At 44.0% G+C, this 27837-nt stretch overlaps 1 protein-coding gene across 8 annotated transcripts in view; it reads right to left on the reverse strand.

Annotated features, from left to right (window-relative positions):
- chb (chromosome bows) overlaps positions 1-27837 on the reverse strand; it is a 230035-nt gene that overhangs the window by 60780 nt on the left and 141418 nt on the right. For all 8 annotated transcript variants that reach the window (XM_065432085.2, XM_065432083.1, XM_065432088.1 and 5 more), the window contains 15 exons: positions 23460-23524; positions 22906-22998; positions 21111-21256; positions 20009-20144; positions 19274-19344; positions 17472-17609; positions 16504-16698; positions 14854-14927; positions 14146-14241; positions 11281-11379; positions 10159-10332; positions 8503-8583; positions 3405-3487; positions 2876-2992; positions 1991-2176 (listed from right to left, as the gene is read on the reverse strand). In XM_065432085.2, the coding sequence (XP_065288157.1) occupies positions 1991-2176; positions 2876-2992; positions 3405-3487; positions 8503-8583; positions 10159-10332; positions 11281-11379; positions 14146-14241; positions 14854-14927; positions 16504-16698; positions 17472-17609; positions 19274-19344; positions 20009-20144; positions 21111-21256; positions 22906-22998; positions 23460-23524 (1754 nt within the window). The remainder of the gene's footprint in view (positions 1-1990; positions 2177-2875; positions 2993-3404; positions 3488-8502; positions 8584-10158; positions 10333-11280; positions 11380-14145; positions 14242-14853; positions 14928-16503; positions 16699-17471; positions 17610-19273; positions 19345-20008; positions 20145-21110; positions 21257-22905; positions 22999-23459; positions 23525-27837) is intronic.

The following is a 27837-nucleotide window of genomic DNA, read 5'->3' on the forward strand; positions in this document are numbered from 1 at the left end:
ACTGAGGTAGAACAAGCGAATCGTAGAGCACGATCATGCGCTGGAACACGGTAGAAAATGGCATAGTTTCGATACCTGCGCATGTGACTGCATAACTGTGGGAACAAGCAGATGAAGCGGAAGTACATCTTTTGTTTCGGTGCAAAGTAAAATAAAAAACACGCAGACGTTCCCTTTGCGTGTTTTATTATTTCTCTAAACTTATATTCGTCCACTCCTGCAGCAGATCACACAAATAACAGATGTTTCCTTGAATAATTCTCGAAGACACGTGTCACCAGGAGCGACGTCACACTGCAGACCCGACTACGTATGCACAGGGACAAGTACGTCACCGTCTGGCTCGGAGTGCGGTCGCCACGACGGAAAGGAAAAACGGCATTCGGATTGAAATTTCAGACCTTCTGTGGCGCATAGTGATGCAAAACTTTGCAAACAAGCCCGTTAGTGTGCATTATATGCTTTGCGCTTGTCAGCTCAAAATGGCCAGACCTGGTGAGGGGCCCTTTAAGTGCAATATTGGTGTAGGCCTTGTGCCCAAATACTTGGCATGCATGCAACAAGCCTGCAGGAAGTGGATCTTCCTTCAGTGTATGTGGTCGTAGGCGCTCGCAGAGCTGTCATTGTTTCTGTTACTGTTCTAGGAAGGGCATCTCTAAATTTGAGTCACTGTGTGAGGCCACAAATGTTACATCACTGTGGCAGTTAAATGTTAGTATAGTGCTTGCAGCACTGTGCCCCCCTTCGTTCCTTAGTATGCAGCAATGGCTGCGAACCCACCACAAAGTTTCAATGGAACACACTGTGCGCAGCTTCCTGCTAGCCTCCACTATCTTGCTGGCAACGATGTAGGTGGGGGGTCGCATAATATGCACACTGCTGTCTGAAAGTCAGCCTTCACAGTTTGTTTGGAGCAAGCGAATTCCAGGAAAAGGATGTTTTGCGGTGCCGTCTCACGGGCCCCAGAAGCCATCACAGTCAATGGACAAACATGTCGGCCACCAACTGCGGGGTCAGCTCTGGGATGAAGAGGCGCCTGCTCGGGGCAAGGTCCGTCTGCGAGAACCCTCTCACCTCGGTGTGTCCAGTGAAACCTGTCCAGAAGCGAGTGTGTAAACACTCCCCCTCAAAGGCAGGTCGGCTACGATGACTTTGGATGCTCCCATTGGTCGAAGGTTGAACACCCATTTTCCCTCACTTAGGGTTCTAGGGAGGACAGCGTTTTTAAGCAGCCGTTGGTGTGGCTGCTCAGTGTGCATTCTCTTTCAGTCATGCTAGACTGATGAACTGTAACGTCTCCACCATTCAAGTAGATACTGTAAATAAATCCCATATTCCTCGTTCTCGATGAGAACAAGTCTCTCCCTTCAACAATGTCCTCAGCATGAATGAGTTGGATGACGGCATGGGCCAGCTACCATTTATTTCATGCCCGACCCCAACCCTTACAGTACAGTGTGCGCAGTTGTTGCTGTGTTTTCGGCTGCCTTCTGCTGGCCTCCCCCGATGCTGCGAACATGGAAACGGTACACCTGCCGACCCACCTCAGCATGGTTGGTGCAACCTCCTCGCCACTTCGCTGCCGGCAGTTGTGGCCATCGCAGCTCTCTCTCATTCATATCACCCGAACTGGCAGGGAATGCATTCGGGACATCCCTCGAAATGCGGCTCATAGTATACAGCACGCTTCGGCCGGGGAATTGTACAAATTTGTATCACCCCAAAATTTGTACCAGCCGTGATTGTATCACCAAGGTTTCACTGTACAACTTTAAGGCTATTACGAACGCTGTACTGAACGATTCCAGATTATTTGCACTAACGGTGTGTCATAATTTTGCTTGACATCTACGTTGAGTCTCGACTGGAATGCTGCCGAAATTGAACTCAAAACGTCACATTCAAAAGCATGTCATAGCTGCTATGAGCTGGTGAGTAAGGGATAAAGCAACAGCTCGGAAAAGCCAGCAGAGAAAGTCCCCATGCACACCTTGGTGTGTGGGTCCATGAACATCTTGGTGAACATGTCGGTGACTTTCTTGAGGTCAGGCAGAGAGAGGGTGCGCCCCGACCGCAGCACTGACAGCAGGCCCAGCAAGCCCTCTTTGCGGTCTGACCAGTGGATACTGGAAAGATGCTTCAAGATGCTTGGCACATCTTGTAGTGGGATGTGGCCCTGCAACAACACGCGTAAAATTCAAACAGCTGCATGTAAACTCACGCCTTACGTAATACGCTTCATGTAAGAGACGACATTGCAAGCCGCTGTTTATTGTAATGCTAGTTCTTTTAGACTTCGCAGGTTCATAAAGAGGCAACTAACCGACAGATTAAGCTTGTGGGGAGGGAAGGCCATTCCAGCCTGATGCTGCCCGGTAGGGAAATGAAATAATCTGGGTACATGGGCATAAAACATCACAGGAAATGAAGTTCCATTTTGGATCTTATCCCTGAGAAAGGAGGTCTGAGTGCTGACGAGAGCTACATTCTGGAGCAATCAGGTTTAGGGACATCAAATTCAGTATGCATGAACTGGTTAACCTGCACAAGAGAATACCACAGAATTTGTGGACAGGCGCTTTTCAAGTTAGTGTTCTATTATGCACTGCATTTACATGCATATAAGTCTTTCCAGAATTACTTGCTGAAGAAAGAGCACCTCACATAATCAGAAGCATGTTCTGAATGTAACAGGACAAAGAAACCTACAGTGCACTTTTTTTAGAAGTTTCTCTATCTGGTATTAAATAACCATACCAATTATTTTAACTGATTAAATACCTCTGTGTGTTAAACACATATAACAAGAATAATGTAGAACACATCCGCAAGCAGTATAAAGCATGTATTACTGAGCAACCACAGAAGTTCGCACCTCATAACCACCTCTGTTGTAGGAACTGAACGAGCGGTCCGAGCAGACACTAGACGTTTCGCTCTCATCAGATTGATCGTCGAAGGCGTTGTAGCGGTTCTTTCTTGGGGGCGTGTTCTGCGGAGGAGAATGGTGAACACAGCTTAGAACACTCAGGCGAGTTCAGTATAAACTTCTTTTCTCTTGGAAGTATATGTATTTGAAGAAGAGTACAAAACTTTAAAGGTGCACAGGACCTGTTGAGGCTTGTGTGCGTAACACTAATATGTACAGTGAAAAGGGACATGATCCCATTTTAAGAGTTTATATAGTTCTCGCTAAAGAGGAAGCTAGTTTTACAACGGCACGACAGTGATATGCTATTCCAACTAATGTTAAGATAGGAAAGCAAGTGCATAATGAAAAGGGGATTGCATCATTTCTCACCACACTGTTGCATCACAAGGAAGCAATAATCCATCTTTAGTAAACCCAGTATCCTCACGTGCTATGTAAAGGGAAAGAGTGAGGAATGACCAGGTTTGCTTACCCAACATTCCAAAGCATCCGCCACAGCAGCTTCTGCCTCTTTACTCTGTTGCAGTATCTGCTGTGCCATCAATGGAGCTCCAGCTGTTCACAGAGAACATGAAATAGGACAAGAGAACGTACTGAAGGCTCAGAGGTGCAGGAAGCACAAGTATTGTCCTTAACAAGAATAGTGGCCTGGACACATTTTTTCACAAGAAAACAGATATTTAATCAACACCAAGGTCCCATTTTGTGAATCAGTGTATTACCACCTCTGGTCATGTACAGCGCTTAGCAATTCAAAGGTGATACTCGGAGCTTGTGGCTGCTGGTGCTTTCCGAGTCATTGCTGGGTGCTGGGGAAACCCAGATGGTGCGCAATGTGGTACACGACGAAAGGGAGAGCCTTTATGATGTAGTGCGAGTGCATTTGACCTTCCAGCGCTCACCGGTAGCACAAAAAATGCCTGCCACCACGCGGTTCAGTTATCACGTTTGAATCCACGAGCAATGTACATTCACAGAAGCCCATAATCCCTGCCTACTTAACTCTTTCGTTACCAAGCCTGTAGAAAGCAATCAATTTGATCTACAGTCTTCGCACATGATGTTAAACATATCCATTGGAATTTTCCTGCTAGCAATGCCACTGCACTGCCTGAAATGACTAATGAAGTTGACGACTGCACTGTTGATCACTTTGGTAATTTTCAGCAGATTGGGGAGTTAAGAAAAATAAAACTGACTGTCGCTTTAGTCAAAACTGGACTCCAGTGCTCCTAACACTTTCTCAATAAAACAACGCAAATTAGGTCGACTCAGCAACCCAATTTTTAAATGACAGCATCAGTGAATACCCAGAAGCTTCCGTCATGCTGTCCAATTTCCTGACCTCACATACAGGCTGTTTTGACAATATCTCAAACAATGGCAGGTGCTCATGAGTTCGTGCTACTTTGATAATTGTGCTCGACTAATATCAAGTGCGAACTTATTGTTCCCCCGTGTGTTCGTTTTATCTATCAGTGTTTCGACAGCACACATACAAATTACTACGAGCATTCCTTCCCATCTTGTGGAGTTTTCAGGCACACAAGATCAAAGAGTCGATTACAGACCAACCTTCGACCGAAGCTTGTCTAGCAGTCTAGTCTCTTGCATTTTGAGCACCGCCTGTTCAAGATCTCTTATTACTGTACAATATTGTGCAACATTCCACATTACTGTACAGCACTGTACAGGAACTGAACAATGCACGTGGAGGCTCCAGCACCAGCTGAACACGCACACTACACCATTTTGCTTGCCCAGAAAAGCTGATCGACGGGAATAATCAAGTATGAGGAGGCTTCTATATGCTCCCTGGCCTGACAACCATTGCTTGGTGAATGCACTAAAACAGGAACCATGTGCCTGCTGCAATGAGCAAAAACAAATGCTCCCTGAACAACAGGAACTTACCGGCTCTCACATTTGCAAAGCTACTGGTTTCCTGCATAGCATGGGCATCACACGGCCAGTATTTGATGCAAATAAATCTGTGCAATAATTTTTTTTTTTTTGAACATCTGACTTACAAAAATTGGGAACTTATACGAGGCACATATGTTCTTACATTTCAGACTAATGAGATGCTTATTTGAAATTTTACTTACCGATTCTCAAAAATTGTCTAGCAATTACTGCTGCTTTACATCCATTCAAACACCAGTGATCAGGCTATTATTTCATGTATCACAGTAAATGTTACAACTGCTAGCTCATGAAATGAAATGTTAAAACAAAAAAGCACAAAAAATAATATTTCTAGTGGCAAGGAAAGAGCTAAGTGAAGTTCCACAAAAAGAAATTGTAAAAAGCTATTGCTCTGGCTTCATTATATGTATTGAAATTACTCATGAGCAATTGCTAATCCGTGTAACATGTTCTGCTACAGCAATGCTTTACTCTGTGCTTCACTGCATATCCAGAGCAACAAATGTGCATATACCAACCGGAAGCATGCCTTTTCCAAATACCTAGTGAGCAAGGGATGGCGGAAAGTACTTTATGCTTTTGATAATTGGTGGCATCACTTTGCAATTTTTGAGCGCTGCTCTTAGGTTAGGTTAGGCACTGCCCGGGTTGAGCATCGGCGTCGGTGAAACCGCGCGCATGCCACTGCCCGTGCGTTCATCGTCGTCCTCTTCCAATGCTGGCTCTGATGCCGCTCATCATGCCAGCGTTCCCAAACTGCCCCTCGCGCTAATGTCACTGCTGGCTCTGACGGCACTCATCATGCTGGCGTCGGCATAATGCTCCTCCCTATGCGAAAATACTGACAGCACTGACCCACCGCCAGCCTGTGCGGTGATTTCGGTCGGAAATTCTTGCCTCAATACCGTATTTCCTCGAATAATGAATGCACTTTTTTACCCGTAGAACATGCACAAAGTTGAGGAATGCATTTATTATGCAGGGTAAAATTCCTAGCGACTTTCTCCCCAGCCACCTCTAAGTCGCAGTTTTACCTGAAATGCAAACCATCGATTGCAATATCAACTGTGCACACAGTTACACGAACTAAGGATAGTAGTTTTATCGGCCGTATAAACTTGCAAACATTTGCACACTATGCAAGTTAAGCATGGTGTCAGCGCGCACAAGCAAATGAACACATCGCGCTCAATGACCGTGGCCACTCTGACAAAATGCTGATGTGAGGAAGCACAGCATCAGCAGTGAGCGAAGTGACCTGTGTGCAGTGTATCGCTTCAACGCAAACTGAGCGGTGAGAACGCAGCACACAGGCAGGTATGAGCTGCCATTGCACCTAGACTCGGTCCTCGATGCAGATCGCTTTCAAGATAGGGCGCACCACAGCCATGCTATGTGCAGCAGCTGCTAGAGTATTCACTGCACTGAGTGCTTGCATGCAAAGCACAGTTGCTGCCAGAGTATTCAATGGACCGAGTGCTTGCGGCACTCGGTTGCTTGCAGCACTCGGTTCAGCAAGCACCGAATACTGCAGAGCAAGGTTGCAGCCTTTTGAGGTCATCGCAAAAACCCTTGCTGTAAGATACATTAAAGACAAATATGTCAAGGTGGACGGTTAAAATACCATTCCCAAAACAATGCAGTGCATGTTTCATGCCAAATAAACATTTATTTTAATGAAAAATTGTGTCTGAAGGGTCTGCATTTCTCTAGCACCATTGAAATCACCCACTCGGGAGCGAGGAGTTGTAACATTGCATATGCCATGTTGTGCCCCAATTCGGAAGTGCACATTCTTTGAGTGCTTCCCCCAAACCAGCCCCCTCCATTGGCACCCACTTACCCGTCAACAGGTCCTGACACCGACCTTGATGGGCAAACAGCTCACTTGAAAGTGACAGCATCCGCCGCCCTCCATAGAAGCGGTAATGAGTGCAAACAGTAATCTCCTAACCCTGACAGAATGACCATCACAAAGAACAAGGAATCCAGTCGACAACTTTCGTGGAGGGAACGTGAACCGTTTCTTGGAAGGAGCACACATGATATCTGTTTCTGGATTGCCTCGTCCTTATTTCAAAGGTTGGATATCAGCGGTGGAGTTCTGTGTACAATGTCTCCGATTGGCTACAACGAGGTCATCAAATACCCTTGTGTAGAGATCTAGGGAACAAGAATGTTTTAAAAGCGGGTCTTTGGTGCAGATAGAGGTGCTGAGGCGTTCTGACGTCTGCAGACATGGGCGTCTTGACATCTGCAGACATGTGAGCTTCGACTAGAATCTGACTACTTGTTTCAATATGTAAGTAATGTAAAACAAACCCTTGTCTTTCACTCCTACACCTGGATGTAGTCATCCCTGTGACTGGAACACCTCTGGCCTAAACGCTACCCCTAGTCCCAACAGCCATTATTACCCTTTGCTGCCATCGGTGAGAGATGCAGCACCCGACAGCATGAGCTATATTTTAGTCTTTCTCTTTTGCGTAGAACACAAAAGCTCGGCCAGAAATCAAGTGAAGAACACAACTGACAGCATCTCGAGACATCACATGGATACGGAATTATCTGCTGCTAGCAAAAGTATTGCTTTTCGCCGGCAAGTCCACGTGGCGACCTGCACGTAGCCACATGACTGTGTAACATGATAGCAACCAGTGCACCCACATGGATCCGAATGCGCTCTTGCTACTTGCTCTCCTTCGTGACGGCAAGAAATAAATGGTAAAATTAGTCCTTACTTATTATCATCTTGTGCTAAAAAGAGCATCCGAGATATCGCTTTTGTGCAACAGCCTCAGAGGCCACGGAGCCACGAAAGAGTTTTGACTCCTAGCTGACAGATGGTGTCACATAATTTATTGCTGGCAGCGTAGAGTGCATTGTTACTAGCAATGATGGCACATTTAAACTAGATCTACTACCCTCTGGTTGAAATGTTGGCCTCAAAGCATGTTTGAGGTTTTTTACGGGCGTACAATTGTATTGATTCAAAATTAAATTGCTACTTTTTTTTTTGATGTCTCACAGGAAGATGCGACAGTATGATAGGGTTCGTCTACAGCGTCGCTCGTTGCTCGAGTCGAGCGTGCATGTGGTTACCTTTTTATTACGAGCTTCACGAGCCAGGAAAACAAGTGCAACGCTACCCAATACAGAAACTACCAAAACAAAGCAGAGGCGACGCGAAGTCAAGCAAAAGATTTTTTACCATCCGTCGTAGTGTTCTTAATAGTAATGTCAATGAGTTCTTTTTTCGAAGAATCGAATAGAAGTAGGCACGCAGCATTTTCTCCCGAGTTATATTGCAATGCGACAATTTTTTTTATTATAGGTGGCCGAGTACTAGTGACAATTGCGAGGAGTTCCTACATCAGGCTAGTACTTGAATATGCCGGGGGAGTCTCAAATCATGCCCAGCACTTACGTTAATTCCTCAATTATGCTAAAGATCTGTTTGCAATAACATTGATGCCTTAAACATTCTCTACCATTAATCTATCACTTCAGCTTTTAGTGTCCTAATTGATACAACTTGCCTTCTGCAGATAAACATTCAGAATGCCTCTTCCATGCACGAGAACCTATGTGATCTGCAACTGAAGTGCTAGAACAACAGTCAAGGTCTATCACAAACTCACTTGTAATGGTAGTTGGGTGATACCGCTCTCCAGCACCAACAAAAGGTCGCCTTGTACCTCCACTGAGACGACGCTCGTACACTGGAAACATGGAAAGGTAGCGATGAAGTGGAATGTATAGAATGCAATTTTGTAAGCACATATGTTCTACTTCTGAAGTCACTACATGTAACAGCCTATACCCGGACCTTTATCATCTACTTTTGATGGTGTCATAATGTCAATGGAATCATCCAATACTACTGCGTAAAACGAGGGACAAACTTAGAGGAGACCATACGCAGCCTTGACCTTTTTCTTGTAAAGAAAGAAGAGGTGATCAGATTTGGCAAGCAATGTGTGAATCGAACCTGATTCGGTAATTTGATTATTTTCCCTTGTCCTTTGTCCTTTTGCTTTCTTTAACAACACGGCATTTCTCACAACACCGGAGCACACCGACACCATGCACAACAGTGAACTAGACTGTCTTGCTTGCATTTCTTTACATCATACTTACACTCTGATAATATAGAATTGAAACATTGTCCAGTTTGCCAAAAAGTTTTCCACAAGATAACAGCTAGTAGTACACAACATTCACTAACAACCGATTCGCCTGAATTTACACTCTAGTGAAAGGAGTGCTGACCTGGCAACTGACGTGCCGTCATAATTAAAGAGCCCTAAATATTTCAAATGTTGCAGGCCTGTTGCTGCGAGTGCTGAAGTGTGACCATCAAAGTAACCTTGGCTGCATTGCCACAGCTTGCTGCTGTGGCTAGAAGTCTCAAAATTGCCAGGCACGGACAGCTGCTATTCAACAAAACTGCTGTTCATAAGTGACGACAAAGTAGCAACAAAACTGGAATGGGTTGAAGTTAAGACATTATATTAAAATACTTAGGATGCACCGACGCTTGCCATATCAGAAGAAGCCAACAAACAGACACCAAGGACAGCATAGAGGACATTAATGTAATTAATTAATTGAATTAAACAAATTATAAATTAATTGAAATGAAAGTGGATGAAAAAGCAACTGGCTGCAGGTGGGGCACAAACCTACGTCTTTACATCACGTGTGTGATGCTCTTACCAATTGAGTTACCACATAGCCGTTTTCCCATCCACATTCTGGTGTATTTATGTTTATCTACTAGAACTAAACCTGGAAGTGTGAGCCAGTGCCACCACTCATGGCCTAGATGGCAGATGTGGAAGATCCTTTCTCCCATAGGTTACACGTGTATGTGTTTTTTGGGGGGTGAAAGCAACTGCTAAATAAACCCACATATGCTACCTGTAGGCATCAATGCTACTGAATTCGAGGCCTTGCTACGTAAGAAACAAGAAGAAAGGAAACCGAGGGCCCGATTTTTATTAGTCATATCTTAAGAAGCCAACAAACAAAGACATCATGGACAGCACAGTGGAAATTACAAGTCCTTATTAATTGATTGCCAGTAATTTTTGGGAGGTTTAGAAGACTAGATAGTTGATTAAAGGGAAAAAATGAAGTCAAAAATATCATGACAGTAAGGCCTTCAGAACTCTCATTATACACGAGTGTTTACAGTAAGCAAGCAGACAGCCAGGCTGCATATCGACCTTGCATGCAAAGTATCTCACTGCATCGTGCAGCCTACCTACAGATGAGAACATGCCACTACTCACTCCCTGTCATCCCAGGGGTTGTTCCAGTAGGCCGTGTGGGGCTTCCCTCACGGCTTGTGCCCACTGGTGTGGGAATGCCGGATTTTCGGCGGACCCGTCCTGTGCCGTCTGTGTGCGTAGCCGAGTACGTAGCGTAGCTCAGCCGTGATGTAGGCGAGCCAGACCTGCTGCTTGCTGCACAGCCCACATTGTGTGTAACATCAGCTTGAAACACATGCACATTGCTTGCACTGAACATGCAAAAATAGTTCTGCGGAAATCCAGAAGTCAGAAGGTGTTTCGTGGAGTGAAGATTTGCCTTCTACCTAAGCAGGAAGTCGGCAAATTTTCACTTACTCGCTACACCTCTTAAGCTTGCACAGAGCATGTTCATAGACACATTATTTCAACCACATAGGAAGTTCAGCTCAACGAAAAGTGCAGTGAATAGAAGTGAGGTAAACAAAGGCCCTTAACCTGCTCTGCCCTTATGGAATTAAAAATTTAACAAAATCTAACTGACAGGGAGCCTCTGTACCTCTCCAACCTGTATATCAATTTCATTCCAAGAGAAACCTTTTTTTTTTAAACATATGCGGATTACGAGGAAATTAGTTGGCTTTTTTTTGCACCATTGAATGACAAGAAAACCTATTTATTTCCGCTTAATCAAATTCTGGAAGTTTTTTGTGCCAGAACCACGATCTGATTATGAGACCTGGTGTAGCGGATGACTCGAGGTTAACCTTGACCACTTGGGTTTCCTTAACATGCACCTAAATCTAAGTACACGAGTGGTTTTGCATGTTGCCCCCATCAAAATGCGTCTGTGGCGACTGCAATTGACCTTGCAACCTCGAGCTCAGCAGCGCAACACCATAAGCTACCACGGCGAGTATTTTTACCTCTGCTTGACACCCCTCCAATTATACAACTAAAGCCATCATTCACTTTTCAACTACTACTCAATGTTGGAGAGTGCAGCTTCACATTTCCGATGTCATAAGATAAATACAGTTTTCGAGACATAAGTTGAGGCCAAGCATGCAGAAACTTATAACCATAAACAATTACCTCCTAGAGCTGTCTTAATAATACAACACAATTTATTTAGGCTGAGTAAAGAGGCCAAATATCACTTACGCTGTGACTGGGAAACACCCTTCGTTCGACTTCGACTAATTCGCTCCGGCGATGCTATCGTGCTTGACACGGTGTCAGCTCGTTTTGTTCCTGGACGAGCTGAAAAATCAAGCAGAGAGTCAAAGTGAGGAAGAATGTCAGTTTCAGAACAGCAACAGAAATTCACAGCTACGACCCACAAAACAAAAGGGTAAATAAGAAAACAAAGTGAAAGCATCATAAAATATACTTTCTGCATAAGATCTGCCACCTTGCAATGCTGGGAGTTCGCCTCTAAGTGTGGCCCAAACTAAACACATGGCAGCAATACAAAAGGGAACAGTTTGCGATCGAAGCGATTCCTCTAAACATGAAAGTCTAAGCCACCCTCCTCCCTTCTATTTGCTATATAGTTTTTTTCGCTTTAAGTTTCTTCCAATAAAACATTCATTTAATTTCTGGACATAAACAAGAAGAATATACAGCTTTAAAAAAATATCCGATGTTCTCTTTTACATTGGCACACCATGTCTTCTAAGCAAAAGTTAAAACACATGCTGGGGAAAAAAATTTGATTACAACAGCTCCCCCGCATGATTGTACTGAAATGTGACCTGTCAGAAATTTAGCTTGTAGCCCCGAATACATTTTGAAGCCTGAACTTGGTCACTGTTACAAATGCAGGCGAATCTGGAAACACAGGGGTGCATTCAAGTCGCTTTCTTCTTGTGCACATCTGAATCTACAACAGTACCACATGTCAATTTTGTTATACAAAGTGAAGGTGACACAGCAAGCGGTGCCTCACTGAAAATATTGGACAAAACATTACTCAATGCTGCTGCATATACCTCCAATAAAATATAGAAAGTCATAACGAACCAGAGCACCTCTCAGGTTTAAAGGTATGAAAGAGCCAGTACATCAAAAAGAAAGTGCCGGTGCAGCAAAATAACTTCAAACTTATGCAAAGAGGTGATCTTCAGATAACGCAGCTTCTAATCGGGCATTTGCAGCAGTGGTCACAAAGCAGGGTACACAAAATAACAAAAAAAAATGAGCCCCAAAAAGCAATGCGTGTTGATGCTGCAACTAGAGGTGTTCCCACACCCAGTGTTCCTCAGGTAATGCCATCAGCACACTTTGGTCCTCAAGTTTTTTTTTTTTTTCGTCAGTGCTTTTCAAAAGTTGTCTGCTGGATGTGTTGGCAATGGCAGATGTGCTCAACCATAAGTTTAGCGTTGGTTGAGGAAGTGGTGGAGTGCAATAGAAACAACATGCTTTGTGATTTCTGTTTGTTTTTCTGAGTTCCTTACTCCAATCACTATTATTATGGGGCCACCAGTGTTCATGCTTGCTTTGCAGTTATATTTAAAGGATTCACGAGTCACTTTCACAACTGGGAAAGGAGACATTTCTTGCACTGGCATTTCATTTGTCAAAGTGGCTACAAAATCACTGTTTCACAAAGCGAAATTTCAGTTGCATTGGTCAGACTCCATTTTCGGAGACTGTCACTTTTGGAGGGAGGGGGCAAGACTTTATTCGTGAGAATGGCATTTCTTTCTGTAGTGATGCTGGCTGCTCCCCATGGAGTCCAAAGAGAGGAAAGTGGATTTATGCACAATGACTATACACAGCTACTATAAGACTTTATGCTCAGAGCCAAAAACAGACTCGTCACACAGGGTCAACCCTCACAAGGAAATTAGGAAGCAAAAGGAAGCTAAATGTAAACAGGACAGCATAAGTAAAGAATGCAAGAAAAAAAAAAAAGATGATGCAAGAATAATAGGAAGAGGTAACTGAAGAGGTGTCTTGCCTTTGCTGAGGAACCTTGAGGACGCCACCACTTGGCATTAGCTAACTACAGTGAAAGCTCGTTAATTCGAACTTCAATAATTCGAATTTATGGATAATTCGAACTGTACGATTTGGTCCGGCCAAGCTCCACAGAAGTCTATGTATAAAGAAGTCCGTTAATTCGAACACGAGAAGGTTCCCTCACGGATAATTCGAACTACGCTCGCCTGGCACACGGCCAGAGAAACGCGCCTACTGCCTACACACAAGGCTGTATTGCCTCCGAAACGGAGAGAACGGCGAGAGAAGGCAAAATCGGAAAAAAATTTAACCGCCGCGGGGTCAGCCAGAAGGCATCAGCGGCTGCCGCCTCTCCATTCTACGTAACCTCCGAGACTTCTTGCCCGCTGCGAATCTCGGAGGCTTCGCAAATCTTGTACAGCTGCTAATGCTGTGCGGAGACGGCACGGCAAGCGCCAAAACACAGCGAATCAAGTACGTCGCAGCTGCGCTTGCAATCAAGAACCAACGAATCAGGGCCTTCGCCACCTTCACATGTTCAGCGTCTTTGTCTCGGCAGTCTTCATCGGTTGTGCACCTCTGTTTTCAGCTTAGGAGGCATCGGCCCTCGCGATTCATTGGGATGGTGTTAAGCCTCTGCTAACGTTCGTTTGATTGGACATCGGTGGTGTGGCACAGTCGGACCCAGAGCTTCGACTCGAAGATGGCGTGTGCCCGCGGCACACGCCATCACTTTTTGACTCGCCAAATTTCTGACATGCCCTACTGCTTCCAAATCGCAGTGTACTGTTGCTCTCCTTCACTTTCGTTAGTTCGAACTTTCGTTAATTCGAACTGAAGCGGCTTCCCCTTGCGGTTCGAATTAACGAGCTTTTACTGTACCATGATATTATTTTCCCCAGACATGGCTAAGCCACACAGACCTAAGTGCAAGAGAGTCCCAACCCTCATGTGCTTGAACCAATGGTGTCGCAACACACTAACACACCTACAGACGACTGCAGATGCAACCCTGTGGAGTGTGTTCCTCAGATGCCCACTGAAGTATACAAGGACACTTACGCAGCGACGCTCCTATGCCTCTGTTTTGTGCTGTGGTGAAAGCACGTGCTCGTGCCCTTCTTGCTGCCCCCAAGTCAATGGCGCTATTGGATCGAACTAAGAAAAAAGATTACACAAAAAATAAGGAAAAGAAACAAAACAAAACAAAAACAAGGCAACCAAAGATGCAAACAAATAAAGAAAACACAAAGAAATCAAGCAGGAACACCGAAAATAGAAACAGAAACTAAATAAAAATACTGCTAAGTTAAGCTAGACTGATAGTTAATCACGGAATGCCAAATACATGTGAAAACTTAAGATTGCATGGCAGCTCCCCTTTTGTCATCCCTGCATTAGCTCTCCTGCAGCACCATGCGTTTTGACCGCAACTGCTTGAGTCTACTTCAACTTTTGTCAATAAAGGCATCGTGCCCATAAGAAAGCAATGATTAAACTTTGGAACCTTAAAAAAAATTTTCAGCCTAAAGACAGCCAATGTATACCAACCTCTCCTTGCAAAAAGGAAAAGCATAAAGAGAGCTTTATGAGAAAGTCCTACCTGTATAGGATGATTTCGTGTGTCTCATTAGTTCCCCTTTAAAAATCCATACAAGTTCTCATTGCCACGGATGATAAACTGAATCTTGATCATTGCTTGAAATTAGCCACAAGGCCAATGTTAACAAAAGAGGAAGCAAAATGTTGACATGTCAAACGCGAACTCACCGGAGGCACTCCTGGTGTTGTTGTAGACTGGCACACCAGACCTCCGCCCCAACGTTGAACTTCCACTGCCAGGCCTGTTGTTCCGCAAAAGGACAGCAAGTATATATAGGCAACATGCATTGTCATGTATATATTCACGGAAAAAAAAAAAGAACAATGTCTGCGCGAACAAGAAAGCACGGTTGTTATTGTAAGGTTTTCATTTCTTTAGATTTGTACCACCAGTCTTCCATGGTGTTGTGCAATCAAGAGGGGCACATAAACAACACTGTTTGACACAGCACAGGCGATCAGTTACCACTTTTTTTCTTTTGTTTTATTTCGAAATGAGTCAACTCTACTGAAATATAATTTGAGAAAAACAAACTTTATATCGGACCAAAATGCAACACTACCCAACCTATTACATGGTATATTTTACACGTCAGCTAGAGCAGCTGTACTGCAATAAGTAACAAAAATTATGCAGGAAATCTGACCAGTATTGGGAGATCACTTTTTTTCAAATTGGAACACTTCATTTGATGCAGTTTGGGGTCCAAAAATATTGTTGAAAACAACTTTCAAAAGCAGTTCCATGTGATTTCAATATAAAAGCCATCAGAACATTGGCAATTAGAGGCACTGTTATGCTTGTCCTCTTGAAAGGATTAGCAGCCTTTCTTGTACTAGTATACCACATTTTTTCTTGAGCACAATTGAATAAAAGAAAGAGAAATACAACTTACAATGACACTTCCATGCTGGCTCAGTAATGCTGTTTGAAAAGCACTCTCCTATTTGATGGGTTGATATGGTACACTTTGATCCATGCACCAGCAGGATCTGGCTTATTTTTTATACAAAATACAATCTGCACATGCAGTTAAAAAAAAATAAAAAGAACCCCCCCCCCCATGGTAACAAATGTTCTCGCAGCAGAACAACAAAAAAAAACATGATGGCCTACAATAATGCCCTACTTGAGCACTGTAAAAATTTGTATAAAACAAATGAACAAATAAATAAACATGGCATTTCAGCATTATGGTACATCATGACGTGATCCAGAAGTGTAGGCCAGTCGGTGTAGTATCGTTAAGGTCTGTCAAAAATTGTGTTTCATCTAGCTTTCTGTCCGTCAGTGCTATTTATTTATTTCTTCACCCGTCATGAATTTTAGTACATCTTGACTGCAACTATATATCCGGAAACTTGATTATATATATATATATATATATATATATATATATATATATATATATATACACATACACATACACATATATACATACATACATACATGCCTTGACCAACTATTTGGTGCAATTCGGGTGTTCCATATATTATCCACACTGACCATGACAGTGAGGAGGGGACGTTAAATTCTGGGGTTATACATGCCAAAACTATGATCTGATGATCGGGCAAGCCATAGTGGGGAAGGGGGGGAAGGACTCCAGGTTCTTTCGGCCACTTGGGTGCACTCATTGCACAATACACGAGCAATATTGCATTGCCCCCCATCTGAATGCAGCCATGGTGACCTGGATGAAATTCACAACCTCGAGCTTGGCGGCACAATGCTGTAGCCACTGAGCTACCACAGCGGGAGTGAGCAGGAAATTATAAGAAATATCGAAGTATCCCTTCAGTAAAGCTGTCCCATACCTGAGGTTCTCCATGGATCCATGACTGGACACCGAGTGCTTAAGGGGCCTGGCTTGCGCATTGTTCAGCGAGTTGCTGCTTGAGGAGTTGCTCATGCACAGCTCGCCCTGCAACATGCGCTGCTTGCTGCTGTCCAGCGAGTTGAGCAGCACATCTGCCTGCTCCTTGAAGTGGTCCGCAAAGCCCCAGAAGGCCCTGCGAAGATTGAGTAGGAAGGAGTTGGTGCATGCATGGAGTGCTACAAATGCCCAAAAGACAACTGCAAGAAATAATTAAAGCATAAGTCGTGACCAGGCCTGAAAATTAAAGTAAAAGGTCACGAGAAAAGACCAGTACTTGGATTCCAAACTACTTCTTTTGCGCGTGTGTGCACATAGTCTCTAAACAAACAATGCTTACTGGAAACCTTAAAGTACTACTGTTATATTTAATCAAATATTCATCTGCACCACAGCCTAGCACTTACAAAAAGAAAATAGAAAATAAAAGCTGCAACATGCACACAATTAAATGTCAAGCCAAAAAAGCAAGGATGTCAAAGATGTCTAGCATGAACACATTTCAACTAAATGGCATCATTTATACTACCAAACCAAAAAATTTGCACTGAAATTGTGCAAAGCATTTATTGCTCAATCAACATCAGGCCTGCATGTGTTTGTTGCTGCCTCTTCATGACAGTTCTTGAACTAATCAACTTGAACTAATGAATTCTTAACGACTACCACATTTCTTTCAAATGGCTTTCAATTTCCAGAAAACAGAGGACAGGTGCCACTGGCACAAGCATGTTCACAGCTCCTTTCGTTTCCATGAGGGCAAGTTGCCATGCTTGGCCTGCAACAGTAAGATTGTGCATTTGCAATCGCACAGTAGGGGCCAACTCTTGCAAAAGACCCACCTATCTCGAAACCTCACAGCTGCCAAAGTAAACAAGAAAGATCGAGGCAGAGGCTGAGCACACCCACTTGCGTGAAAAGGCACGGGCTTCCGGGTCAGCATCGCTGATTCCCTTCTTGATGGCCTCCTGCAGGATAGCGATGTGCCTTTCCAGGGTGTGTGTAGGCCACGTGTGCAACAGCTGGTCAAGGAACTCAAAGCAGGACCTGCACAGAACACAATAGCATGCGAAAGCTGAAAATGCACAAGCACCGTGTGGTGGTGAGCCAGGCCTGTTGAAACATCATTTGCAACTATGTAGAGCCCCTGCTGCCTATAACGCTACTTTGAATAATGGAAGACTTTAATTCAGTGGATGAGTTCAGAAGAGATTCTAGGATTTACTCATGGATGCTAATGGATTTATGGAAATCTTGTTACTTCACCGGCAACAACACATGTGAAGTGATGGAATAAAGCTGGCAGGAAGAGCATGCTGCAAATTTAGCGCTGAAAATGGCATGCCTTAAGAACTCCCTATTCCACTTTGAATAATTATGCCCTTACAGGTATAATTATTTCTTGGAGCAGCCTGCTAGTAACAAAATTCAGTCTTCTATGCTGTATCAATGAACTCATTAAAATTATTGTTTTTATAAAGGAAAAATTTCAGAAAGTGTTTTTATTAAGGCATAAATTTCCAGCATCAAATTACTAATACAGTTAAACCTCCATATAACAAAGTAGGTAAAATCGGCAATTTGCTTTGTTACATCAAAGTTTCGTTGCATTGGAATTTGACCTTTTTGCAAAGTACAGTCGCTGGTCGATTTTTCTTACAAGGAAAGGGGCCGCAGAATTTTCTGAATTATCGGGCAATCGAGCAAAGGAGATTAGAATGAGAAAATTCATTTTGATGAATTTGGGACTCGGCGACGTATGGTGCGGTTTCATGTAACGTCGAAGATATCTTCACACAGGTGGTACGAACTAAGTGAAGCCAGCTGCGCTCTCGCGTGCTCTCTCTCCCCACAGCTGATAGTGTTGCCTGCACTGGAACGATGCTATCATGAAAAGTGCCGGCAGTGGGGAGCGAATGCTTTCTCTGACACTCGCTCCAACGAGTCACCGAAACTCCAGATTACGTAACCTTCAATACAAAACAAACGGGAAGACAGCTTACATGATGCCATGCTGACTCAGCATGCTCACTCTTTACACAAGAGGCAGATTACCTGTAAAGCAGGGTGTGAGGCTGCGTATACACTCAGCCACGCTTACAGTAATGTGCAGTCGTAGCCGAGACAAGCCAGAAATCGCGAAGTCCCAACTTACCCCCCCCCCCCCCCTCACTCTGCTCCTTGCACGAGCTTAATCGCGTCACCGGGAGCGAGCTCCCCTCCCCCTCTTTCCCTTTGCTTGTGCGGGAAGGTGGCACGCGTACATGAAGCCACCATCTTCCCTTCTCACCCTCGCACTCTTTTACTCGCACCTGAAGCAGAAGTGTGCAGGTCACAATAGGATCTTATCGCACTTGGAATTTATACTGAACATGATGCGGCTTCACACTAGAGGTCGCTCTTACTGCACACGCCGCACACGATTTGAGAGGTGCGTTTGCAAGCAGCCACTTGTAATTCAATCATTTGACCAACTGCATCTGCGGAAGTTTCCATTTATTGTCTCGGCCTTCCTTTGCTGCGTAAGCGAAATTTCGTTTTATTGAAATCGCGTACACACTTCATGATATTGAGGTTCTATTTGCATGGTGTTCTATGAACAAGAGGTTATGGAAAGTTAAATGCTTCATGATATCGAGAATTTTGTTATATTGAAGTTCGTTATATCAAGGTTTAACTGTATATCTAATTATGCTAATAAATCTACTCACCTTCTGATGTCCTTGGACTTTGAACTTAAGTTCATTGTGATCACTGGTATCAGCCGACTAACATGGGTGTGCTAAAAGGAAGACCAAAAGTATACAGAACATACATTTTCTTTGGAAGCTGTGCACCCCAAATACAGTCCAACACAGTTCAAGGTAGTTGCAGTGACAATAGCACTACACAAAGAGTGGCTCTCTGTAGTATGCAGAAGATTCACGGCAAGTGGGAAAGATTAATAGTAGCAAAGGATAATTTTATGTGAGGGCCAAATTAAGGGCCACCAACCAAGCTTCCGTTCATCAACATGTTAACCGACCACATGAGCATTCATCAAACTCATGAACACAGGAACCTGATTGCAACAGCTGGCTTTGCAGCTTGAGAGACAATCACCCCAGTGCACGATTGCAAGCACATGTCTGAACAACTATAACAAGACGTTTCATTAAACTTGAGCTTCGAGTGACGCAGCATGTTTTAGATCCTCCACTGTGGTCATAAACAAGAGTTGACTGTGCTAAGTTACTTGCTCAGTAACATTATATAAGCAACTAAATGCACATAATAACTAACTCTTGTTTGCTTGTCCTATATAGCAAATAAGAGACTGCTTATTAATGTCACACAAAATTTTCAGCAAATGTGCCAAGACTGCACAGTATTAAGTGTGTAGTTCAAGAGTAACAGATTTGGTAATACTGTGAGAGTGAAAGTGCAAACCAAGGAGGTGAATTCACCTGTATGATGAACCGCACTGTGACAATGCCGGACGTAGACATAATCTTGGCACTATTGGGGATTAAGTTGATGAGCGCTGGAAGTACTGCTTCTGAGAAGTGGTCGAGTTTATGGCCCAACTGTTGGGATAAATAACTGCAAAAATAATAAATAAAGAGCAGAACTTAGTGCGAGCTTTATTCCAAACAATAACGGAAAATTCATGGCTATGGCTACAGAATGATCTTGCAGCAGAACAGAAAGAAGGCACAGTGCAAATGCACTGGCACCTTAAGGCATGCACACAATCAATTGCATATGTCAACAAATCAGGCACTCTAAAGTCTGGTGTGCCTATTATGACAGTGTTGCCAGCAGCATTGAACACATGATCAAGTCTGGTGTGCCTATTATGACAGTGTTGCCAGCAGCATTGAACACATGATCAAGTCAGCAGCACACTGCAAGTGTTTGACTATACTAGACTTCCCAGTTCAGAAGCATAAATTTACTAATGAGCTAACCTACAGTGAGCAGGATTCTGCCAAAAATGCAGCTAAGCTACATGCACTCTTGAAGCTTGTATATGTACAGGCGCCGACAAAAGTGGTATACTCCACGCAGTCCACGCAGTGGGAACCGGAGCAACGGCAAACTGCATCGCAACGCCATCTACAGGCAGCATCTGGGATCATGTCTGCCGATAATAAAGGGCACCCATTGGCTGTCTTGATCCCAGATGCCGCCTGTAGATGGTGTCGCGATGCAGTGTGCCGCTGCTCCGGCTCCTGCTATTTGGACTGTGTGGAGTATACCACTTTTGTCGGCGCCTGTACATGAAAGGCTTTTAAAAATGCTTTCATACAGACATTTACAGTGCTCGATCCCAAGGAATAAGATATCAGCAAGAAGTAAAGTAGCGCTCAAAAAGTCACGGATGGCATTATTGTCAAGTACAGAGTATGGTTAATGCACATTTTGCCATGCTTTCAATAAAAGTATAGTGTCAATTGCTTCTGCCTTTGATATTAAAGGCAAGGTTAAAGAGCAGGGAAATGGCCAGCATGAACATGAGGCATACAAGAACTAAGGGAGAGATAAAATGCAGTGAGTGCAACTCACGCTATAGTGATGCAGGCTTCCCGGACAACTTGTGACCTTAAGTCCTTAACCAGAACCTGGAATGGAGGCTCCAGAAGCCTCAAGCTGGTGTAGAGCTCCTCATACTCAGCAGCACCTGCTATCAGTAGGCTGCGAAGGTGCCGCAGCTGAAACAAAGATAAAGGCGTCAAACATCTGCCTATGGTTAGCCCGGCAGTGAAGAGCGACAACACACAACACATTCACGATGTAACAGCACAAAAAGCAGGCACAGAAAAGAATAGACAGGATGACACAAGCACTGGAAGCGCTTGTGTCGTGTCATCCATTCCTGTCTAAGCCCGTTCCTTTTAGTGCTCCAGCACTAATGTAATCCAAGTCGTCCGCTTTTCTGTCATCATCAGCCTATTTTTATGACTAGTGCATGACGAAGGACCCTCCCAGCTATATTCGATTACATCTGTTTTGCACTAGCCGATTACAAGTTGTGCCGGGGAATTTCCAGTTTTCTGTAATTGTGTACAACATATTGCAGGAAACAACCATTAGCACACAGTTTAGGGATTTTCACACCAAGCACAAGTCACATTAGGCCACAATTAAATTGTTTACAAAGAAGTATGAATCATTCGATAAAGCTTAGTTTATTTAAACAATAAGGTTACAAGATTATGCAGAAATTCTCACAATTATCTTAACTTTTCAATGCTGTGCTTTAGGTGTGTGGGTATAAAGCAGGGCAATATGAATTCAGGCGAGCAAATGAATATCACTTCCAAATCAACTTTAAGTATGTGGTCAGGTTTGTCTAAACACATCTCAAAACAAGCAGGATATTCCTTGAAACCTTTTTCATTTGTACTAAACTCTTTTACAGACAAACTTGTACAAATTTGTAGAGTTGGCCAATTCTGCTAAAAACGCTGAGAAAAAGAATATGGACAATACAGCTAATAGTAAAGTAATGAACGCTGGTAACCATTCACTTAACAATCGTGGCGGAAGCTCTAGGGCTGCTCTTCTCATTTACAATGCAAGTTATGCAAATACATGCTATGTGGGAATTTTATCCCGTGAAAATATTTACAGTGAAAATCAAATTACAATTTTTATGAACCATGAGGTGTGAACTTCAACGAAATAAATAAATAAATAAATAAATAAATAAATAAATAAATAAATGAACAAATAAATAAATAAATAAATAAATAAATAAATAAATAAATAAATAAATAAATAAATAAATAAATAAATAAATAAATAAATAAATAAATAAAGCAACAGCAGAATTTTGCAAGTGGCTCAACTGACAATCTCAGATTTGCTTGTATACTAAGCAAAAAAAGGGGTCATGTCATGCTCATATGGTCAGTGCTGTAGGTCTGCAGAGTCATTCTGCTATGTTCCAATATTTCACTACACCAGACATGTTTCTGCATTCTACGCCAATTGGAATGTGGCAGGAGAGGCTCTACGATGGCTTACGGCATCATTCTCAGCAGCACAGTGATGCAGGGGCCATGTACTAGACCAATCAAATTGAAGGATACCACTCTTAGCAGATGCTCATTGGCTAAGCCATTGTGCAGAATGCCTGCTGCCCCAATGAGCTGAAAAAGTGAGTGTTCCCCAAAAGTGGCGAATGAAAAATTATGTCCCAGCTATGTAGCTGCTAAGGTAGCTATAGTAACTCAATCTGCAAGGTCTTGGCGAGTCTGAAAGCATGCAACGAGAATAAAAAGTTCAGTCCTATTTGCTAACGTCGAGCTAGACGTGATAGATGTCGATAGAGTGGAGAAAGATGCGACGAACTTACCACGTCCACTCTCCTCTCCCAGTCAGTATTTGTATCAGACAGAACGTGCCTGACCTTGGTAAGTTCATGTTCCAGCTCCTTTGCAGAGTAGAGCTGACAATTAAAAAAAAAAGAAGGATCAAAATGCAGCACTGGTACATATCTGCAGTGATGATGATGTGTTATCTGTTGTGTCCAGCCACGCATTATCTTGATCCCAGACAATGTGTAGGTGGGTGTACTCCAGAAAACATACAGAGCACTGAGAGCTCCGAGAACATTTCATGAGCATTTCTGGCGAACTAAATGGGCTGCCTGTGGTTTACAAGCAAGATCCATTGATCTCTGAATCAGGTGGACTGGCTCTGAAGTGTTGAGTAACAATTAAACCGTCTTGTTTGGACAGTTACTTAGTTTTTCTCACTTGGTAGAAAAAAAGGGAAGTGTTAACCGATCATGCTTACAAACACTTAGAGCATTTGTCCACAATGATGCAATGTTGCAAGCTCCAAAGAAAGTGCTGAAAAGCCAAATCAAGCACGTTTTAAAAATTTCTGAAACTTCATCAGACCCACCTGTGTTTTTGGAACTTCTTCAAATGATCTAATGAACATCTCTTCATCCACAGCTCCTGCATTGGCTGTTGCAAGGAAGCAAGATATAGGTTAGATGCTTTCACAGAGTGATTGTTACAACAGAAACAAATTAAAAATAACCTGAAGTAAGGCTACACCAAAGCAACGAAAGTTACCACAGACGAGAGCAAAACAAGATTGCACAAACAAGCACGGTCACTTTGGTGCTTCAATATTATTAGAAAAATGAAGTGATAGTTTGAAATATAAGGTTTAAAATAAGGTGACGTTGTGCAGTCGGCCATTCTACCTGAATGTCCCCCACTTTAAACTCCCAACTCACAAAACTCACAAACCAGCAGCCACAAGGATTGCATTTCTGATTCATTGTTGCTGTGATGTTTTCAAGTGTTGGTATATTAATTTTACAATGTGCAAGGACTGAACTTTGATGCAAGCTCAAGTTTGCGTAATGTTGCCATACATAAAAGCAAACAAACCACAGCACGCATGTTACCTATTATCACAGTCATCTACGTTAGTACAACCTTCTGTTTATTCTTAAGTACATACACACAGTGAAACACATTTACATCAATAAGTCACTGTTTTCTAAAAAAAGAAACAGGTACGAGTGCTTTCTTTTCGGTTGTACTACTGAATTTTTGTCATATTATGATGTACATATGCACTAGTTCGGCCACGTTACATTGCGAACTTATGTCAAAGCTTAAAATTTTATTTCGAGCTTTGCTTTGTAGTAGTACCATATAAACTGGGATATAGGTCGAGATATTTTCTTGAAAAATTTAAGCTAAATTCACCCTTTGTCTTATATAGCAGTCTTTAGCGGAATGCGAGTTGTCGTGTGGCAATCAACTGTATGCATTTTAGCAAACACTAGCTGAAGCTGTACTCGCATCCACACAAGAATCGCTCCTATATTTTTAAAATTGTTTTTCTTGTCACTGCATCATCCTGACAGTGCGCTTCTTTCCGATAGACCTCATGTGTGATTTTTTAAAATTATTATTTTTACTAGTGAGTGATGAGTAGCTGCGTGCAGAGCTCTCTTCAGCTGTGATCATGATAACTGTTGTAGACTTCACTGAAGCAAACGGCAACATGGCCGCTCAGCACCAGTTTAGTGTTTCTGGAAAACAATATTGGAAGCAATACTCCGGAGTGCAATATTTCCAGGCACAAAAATGAAAACTGTCAGTGCACAACCCATGTAAAACGTAATTTTGTTGGTGTAGTGCAGTGTGTGGGGTTTCCGGTTGTCGTGGTGGTTGTGTAAAGCCACTGCGTTGTGTTGCCGGGGGCTCCGTGTCCCTCTCCTCCTTGCCTGGACGGGGTGGCAGCGGGTCATAAAACACTGTCACTCTGCTGTCATCCCGCCCACGCGAAGGTCAACAGGCTTTCGCCATTGGCCAAGATTTTGGCGGGATTCGGGCCCTGCTTGCGTGCACTCCGGGTAAGCGCGCGCAAGACGGGCGCCCGGGGAGACCACATCGGGGCGTCGGAAGGTGCGTACGTGTTCCTCTCTGCCGGCGGCGGCCCCCTTTGTCCGCCGCCGGCCGATGGTTACTTCGGCTCGTCGGGGTCCCGGCCTCGGCGGGCGGCGCGCGCACTCTTCCGTCGTCCCGATGTCCTGAGGCAGCGTCTGCCGATCGTGCCCCCGTCTGTTCGTCTGTCGTTTCTCTCTATTTCCCTTTTCTCTGCTGTGGGGCGCGCGATGGCAGGCGCTGACCGAAGGATAGGCAAATTCTTACTGCTGGGGGTTCTTTGTTCTTTGTTCTCTCTCTGTCGCGGTGCGCCATTCTAGCGGCCACCGGCGACCATTCGGCCATGTTTTGTCTAATCAGATTCATATTCGGACGTTATGCTAAAACGTGTGTCTGTATTGAATCCAACCTTAATAAATGTTCTTTGTTGTTTCTTGAGAGCTTTGCCTAGGGTCTCCCTTGCTGCACGCGCGCGGTCTCTCCTTCCCCTAAGCTGTGGGGCCGGCCGGGCACGTACGCGCGCAGCTGCGCGTCGGCACACGGAGCGGGCCGGAACAGGCGCGGGCGCGCGGTGCCCTGCACACATGGCGGCTCGAAGTGCTCGAACCCGCGGTGGTCGTCCGGCGCGCGCGGAACCGGAGCGTGCGCACCGTGAGCGTCGCGGACGAGAAGACCACAAAATGGCGCCCAACGTGGGGCAAGCCTGTTGACCTTCGCGTGGGCGGGATGACAGCAGAGTGACAGTGTTTTATGACCCGCTGCCACCCCGTCCAGGCAAGGAGGAGAGGGACACGGAGCCCCCGGCAACACAACGCAATGGCTCCACACAACCACCGCGAGAGCCGGAAACCTCGGCGAGAGCCGGAAACCCCACAAGTGCAACCACAGCTTGAGGACGTACTCGTGAATTTCGTGCAAGAGCTCCATGCGCACTCGCTCCTAGTGATCGAGCAGTCAATTCGCTGCACAGCTGTAGTGCCGTTGTGAAAGTAAATGCATTTTGGTGATTTCCTTTTTCATTTTTTTAAGGTAAGGAGTCAACCTATATTCCCACTCTACCTATATTCCAGTATATATGGTAATCTCAGTGGTGGAACAGCCATTTCACCTTTCGACGTAGGTACTGGGGCCGGCACGAAGCCGATTTAGAGCATCAGTAAGCACTTTTGGCGCAGGGTCCCATGCTTGTGTGCTTACCATATACCATGCAAATTGTAACTGATGTAGCCGATATGTTGTGGAGACGGGTTTGCATGAGGCTTACCCTGCAAGCGCAGTCAGTAAATGACATGACGCTCTTCCATACCACGACGCACAAAGAACGCTACAGCAGGTTCGTCGATAAGGCGCAGAGAAGGTGCCACAGATAAATCGTCAACAAATGCGAGTTTATTAACCCAGGATGCAACACAGTGCAACAGTCATAGATTGTGCGCAAAGGCTCACCACAAAACCACTCAAGTATGCACGCGTGTACCGAACATGACATCATGCAACATACTCATGTCCGCCATGAATATTACAGAGTTTATGAATAGGGGCTGCGAAAGGAAGAGAGAGAGAGAGAGAAATAGCGCTAGCCTTATACAAATATGCAAGACACAAATAGGGATTTGTGGTTGCGTTGGCGAAGCTATTTCATCGAAAAAACATGGCGACCCAAACTAGACACAAAAGCTTTGCGTGAATGAACATGGCAACACCCATAGAAGTGACAGATCTTGCCATGTACCACATTCGACCTCATTCGTTAACACCATTCTTAACTATGCACCCCGTGCAACTCTGACAGCATCGGCTCTTTTGCAGAGCCTCGTTATCATCCACTAACACTGAAGAAGCTTACTTTTAATCCTAGGATGTGACATCCTCCTTCGGCAAACTCCACGATACCACATGGGTTCAATGAACACCGAAATATAAAGCGCCAGCAAAACAGTACAGCGGCCCTACTTTGTATGCTCATCAGAGAAAAATTGCAAATGACAAACTTGACAACTCTAATGAGCCCAGAGAGTCTCACTATTAGTGAGAAACTATGGATGGGCCTCTGCTTGCTTCTATGATGATGGTGATGATGATGATAGAGAGCTGTTGGTTTTGATTTCAGTTTTGTTTGCTGCAAAGCATCGAAGGAAGGAGGGTTTCGCACTTATGCATGCTTTGGCACAGGCTTGGCACTAAGGCCAGCTCTTGGCACAGTTTGGTGCAATTGGCACAGCTGTTCCACCACTGTACACTGCTTTCCAGGCCTCTGTCAAGCTGCAGACCGCAACTTTTAGCCCACAACACCTTTCCAAGATTGTTTTCGAAAAATAAAAAGGAAGTGAATTACAATGGTTATAATGTGGCATGGCATGGACACATAGACGTCTGTTGATGGCATGCTGAAAATGTGTCAGAAACATGTTCCATGCTATTGTTACCGCTACCCTGTCAATTTTCACACATGGCTAGTAGTCATAGCCAAAACAACCATTACAACATATTACTGAAGCAGTGTCTTCCGACAACCCACAGTGCTTCTACCATGCTATGATGCAAACGGTTAGGCTACAACATTGGAGATGATGCATGTAAGACAGATATTTAACTGACAAAAACGTTTACCGTCCTTGACAATCAGAAGTGATGCGCTCTTTCAGAAAACAGCCCTAGAGTTTGCTTTATGGAGCAGAATAATTTTAAGAAACTGTCTAGGAATAAGACCTGTCCACGTGCCCTTTAAGCATTTGCATCCAATGCACCACTCTTGTTACGAGTCAGGGAAAATGACTTCAAAGAGAACGTCAATACTTTTGTTCCAAACCAGGCAGCCAGAAGGCTGACAAGAGTCGCACATCTACACAATGTGTCACGGACAAATAACA

Source organism: Dermacentor albipictus, chromosome 4, assembly GCF_038994185.2.
Source record: "Dermacentor albipictus isolate Rhodes 1998 colony chromosome 4, USDA_Dalb.pri_finalv2, whole genome shotgun sequence".
NCBI lineage: Eukaryota > Metazoa > Arthropoda > Arachnida > Ixodida > Ixodidae > Dermacentor > Dermacentor albipictus.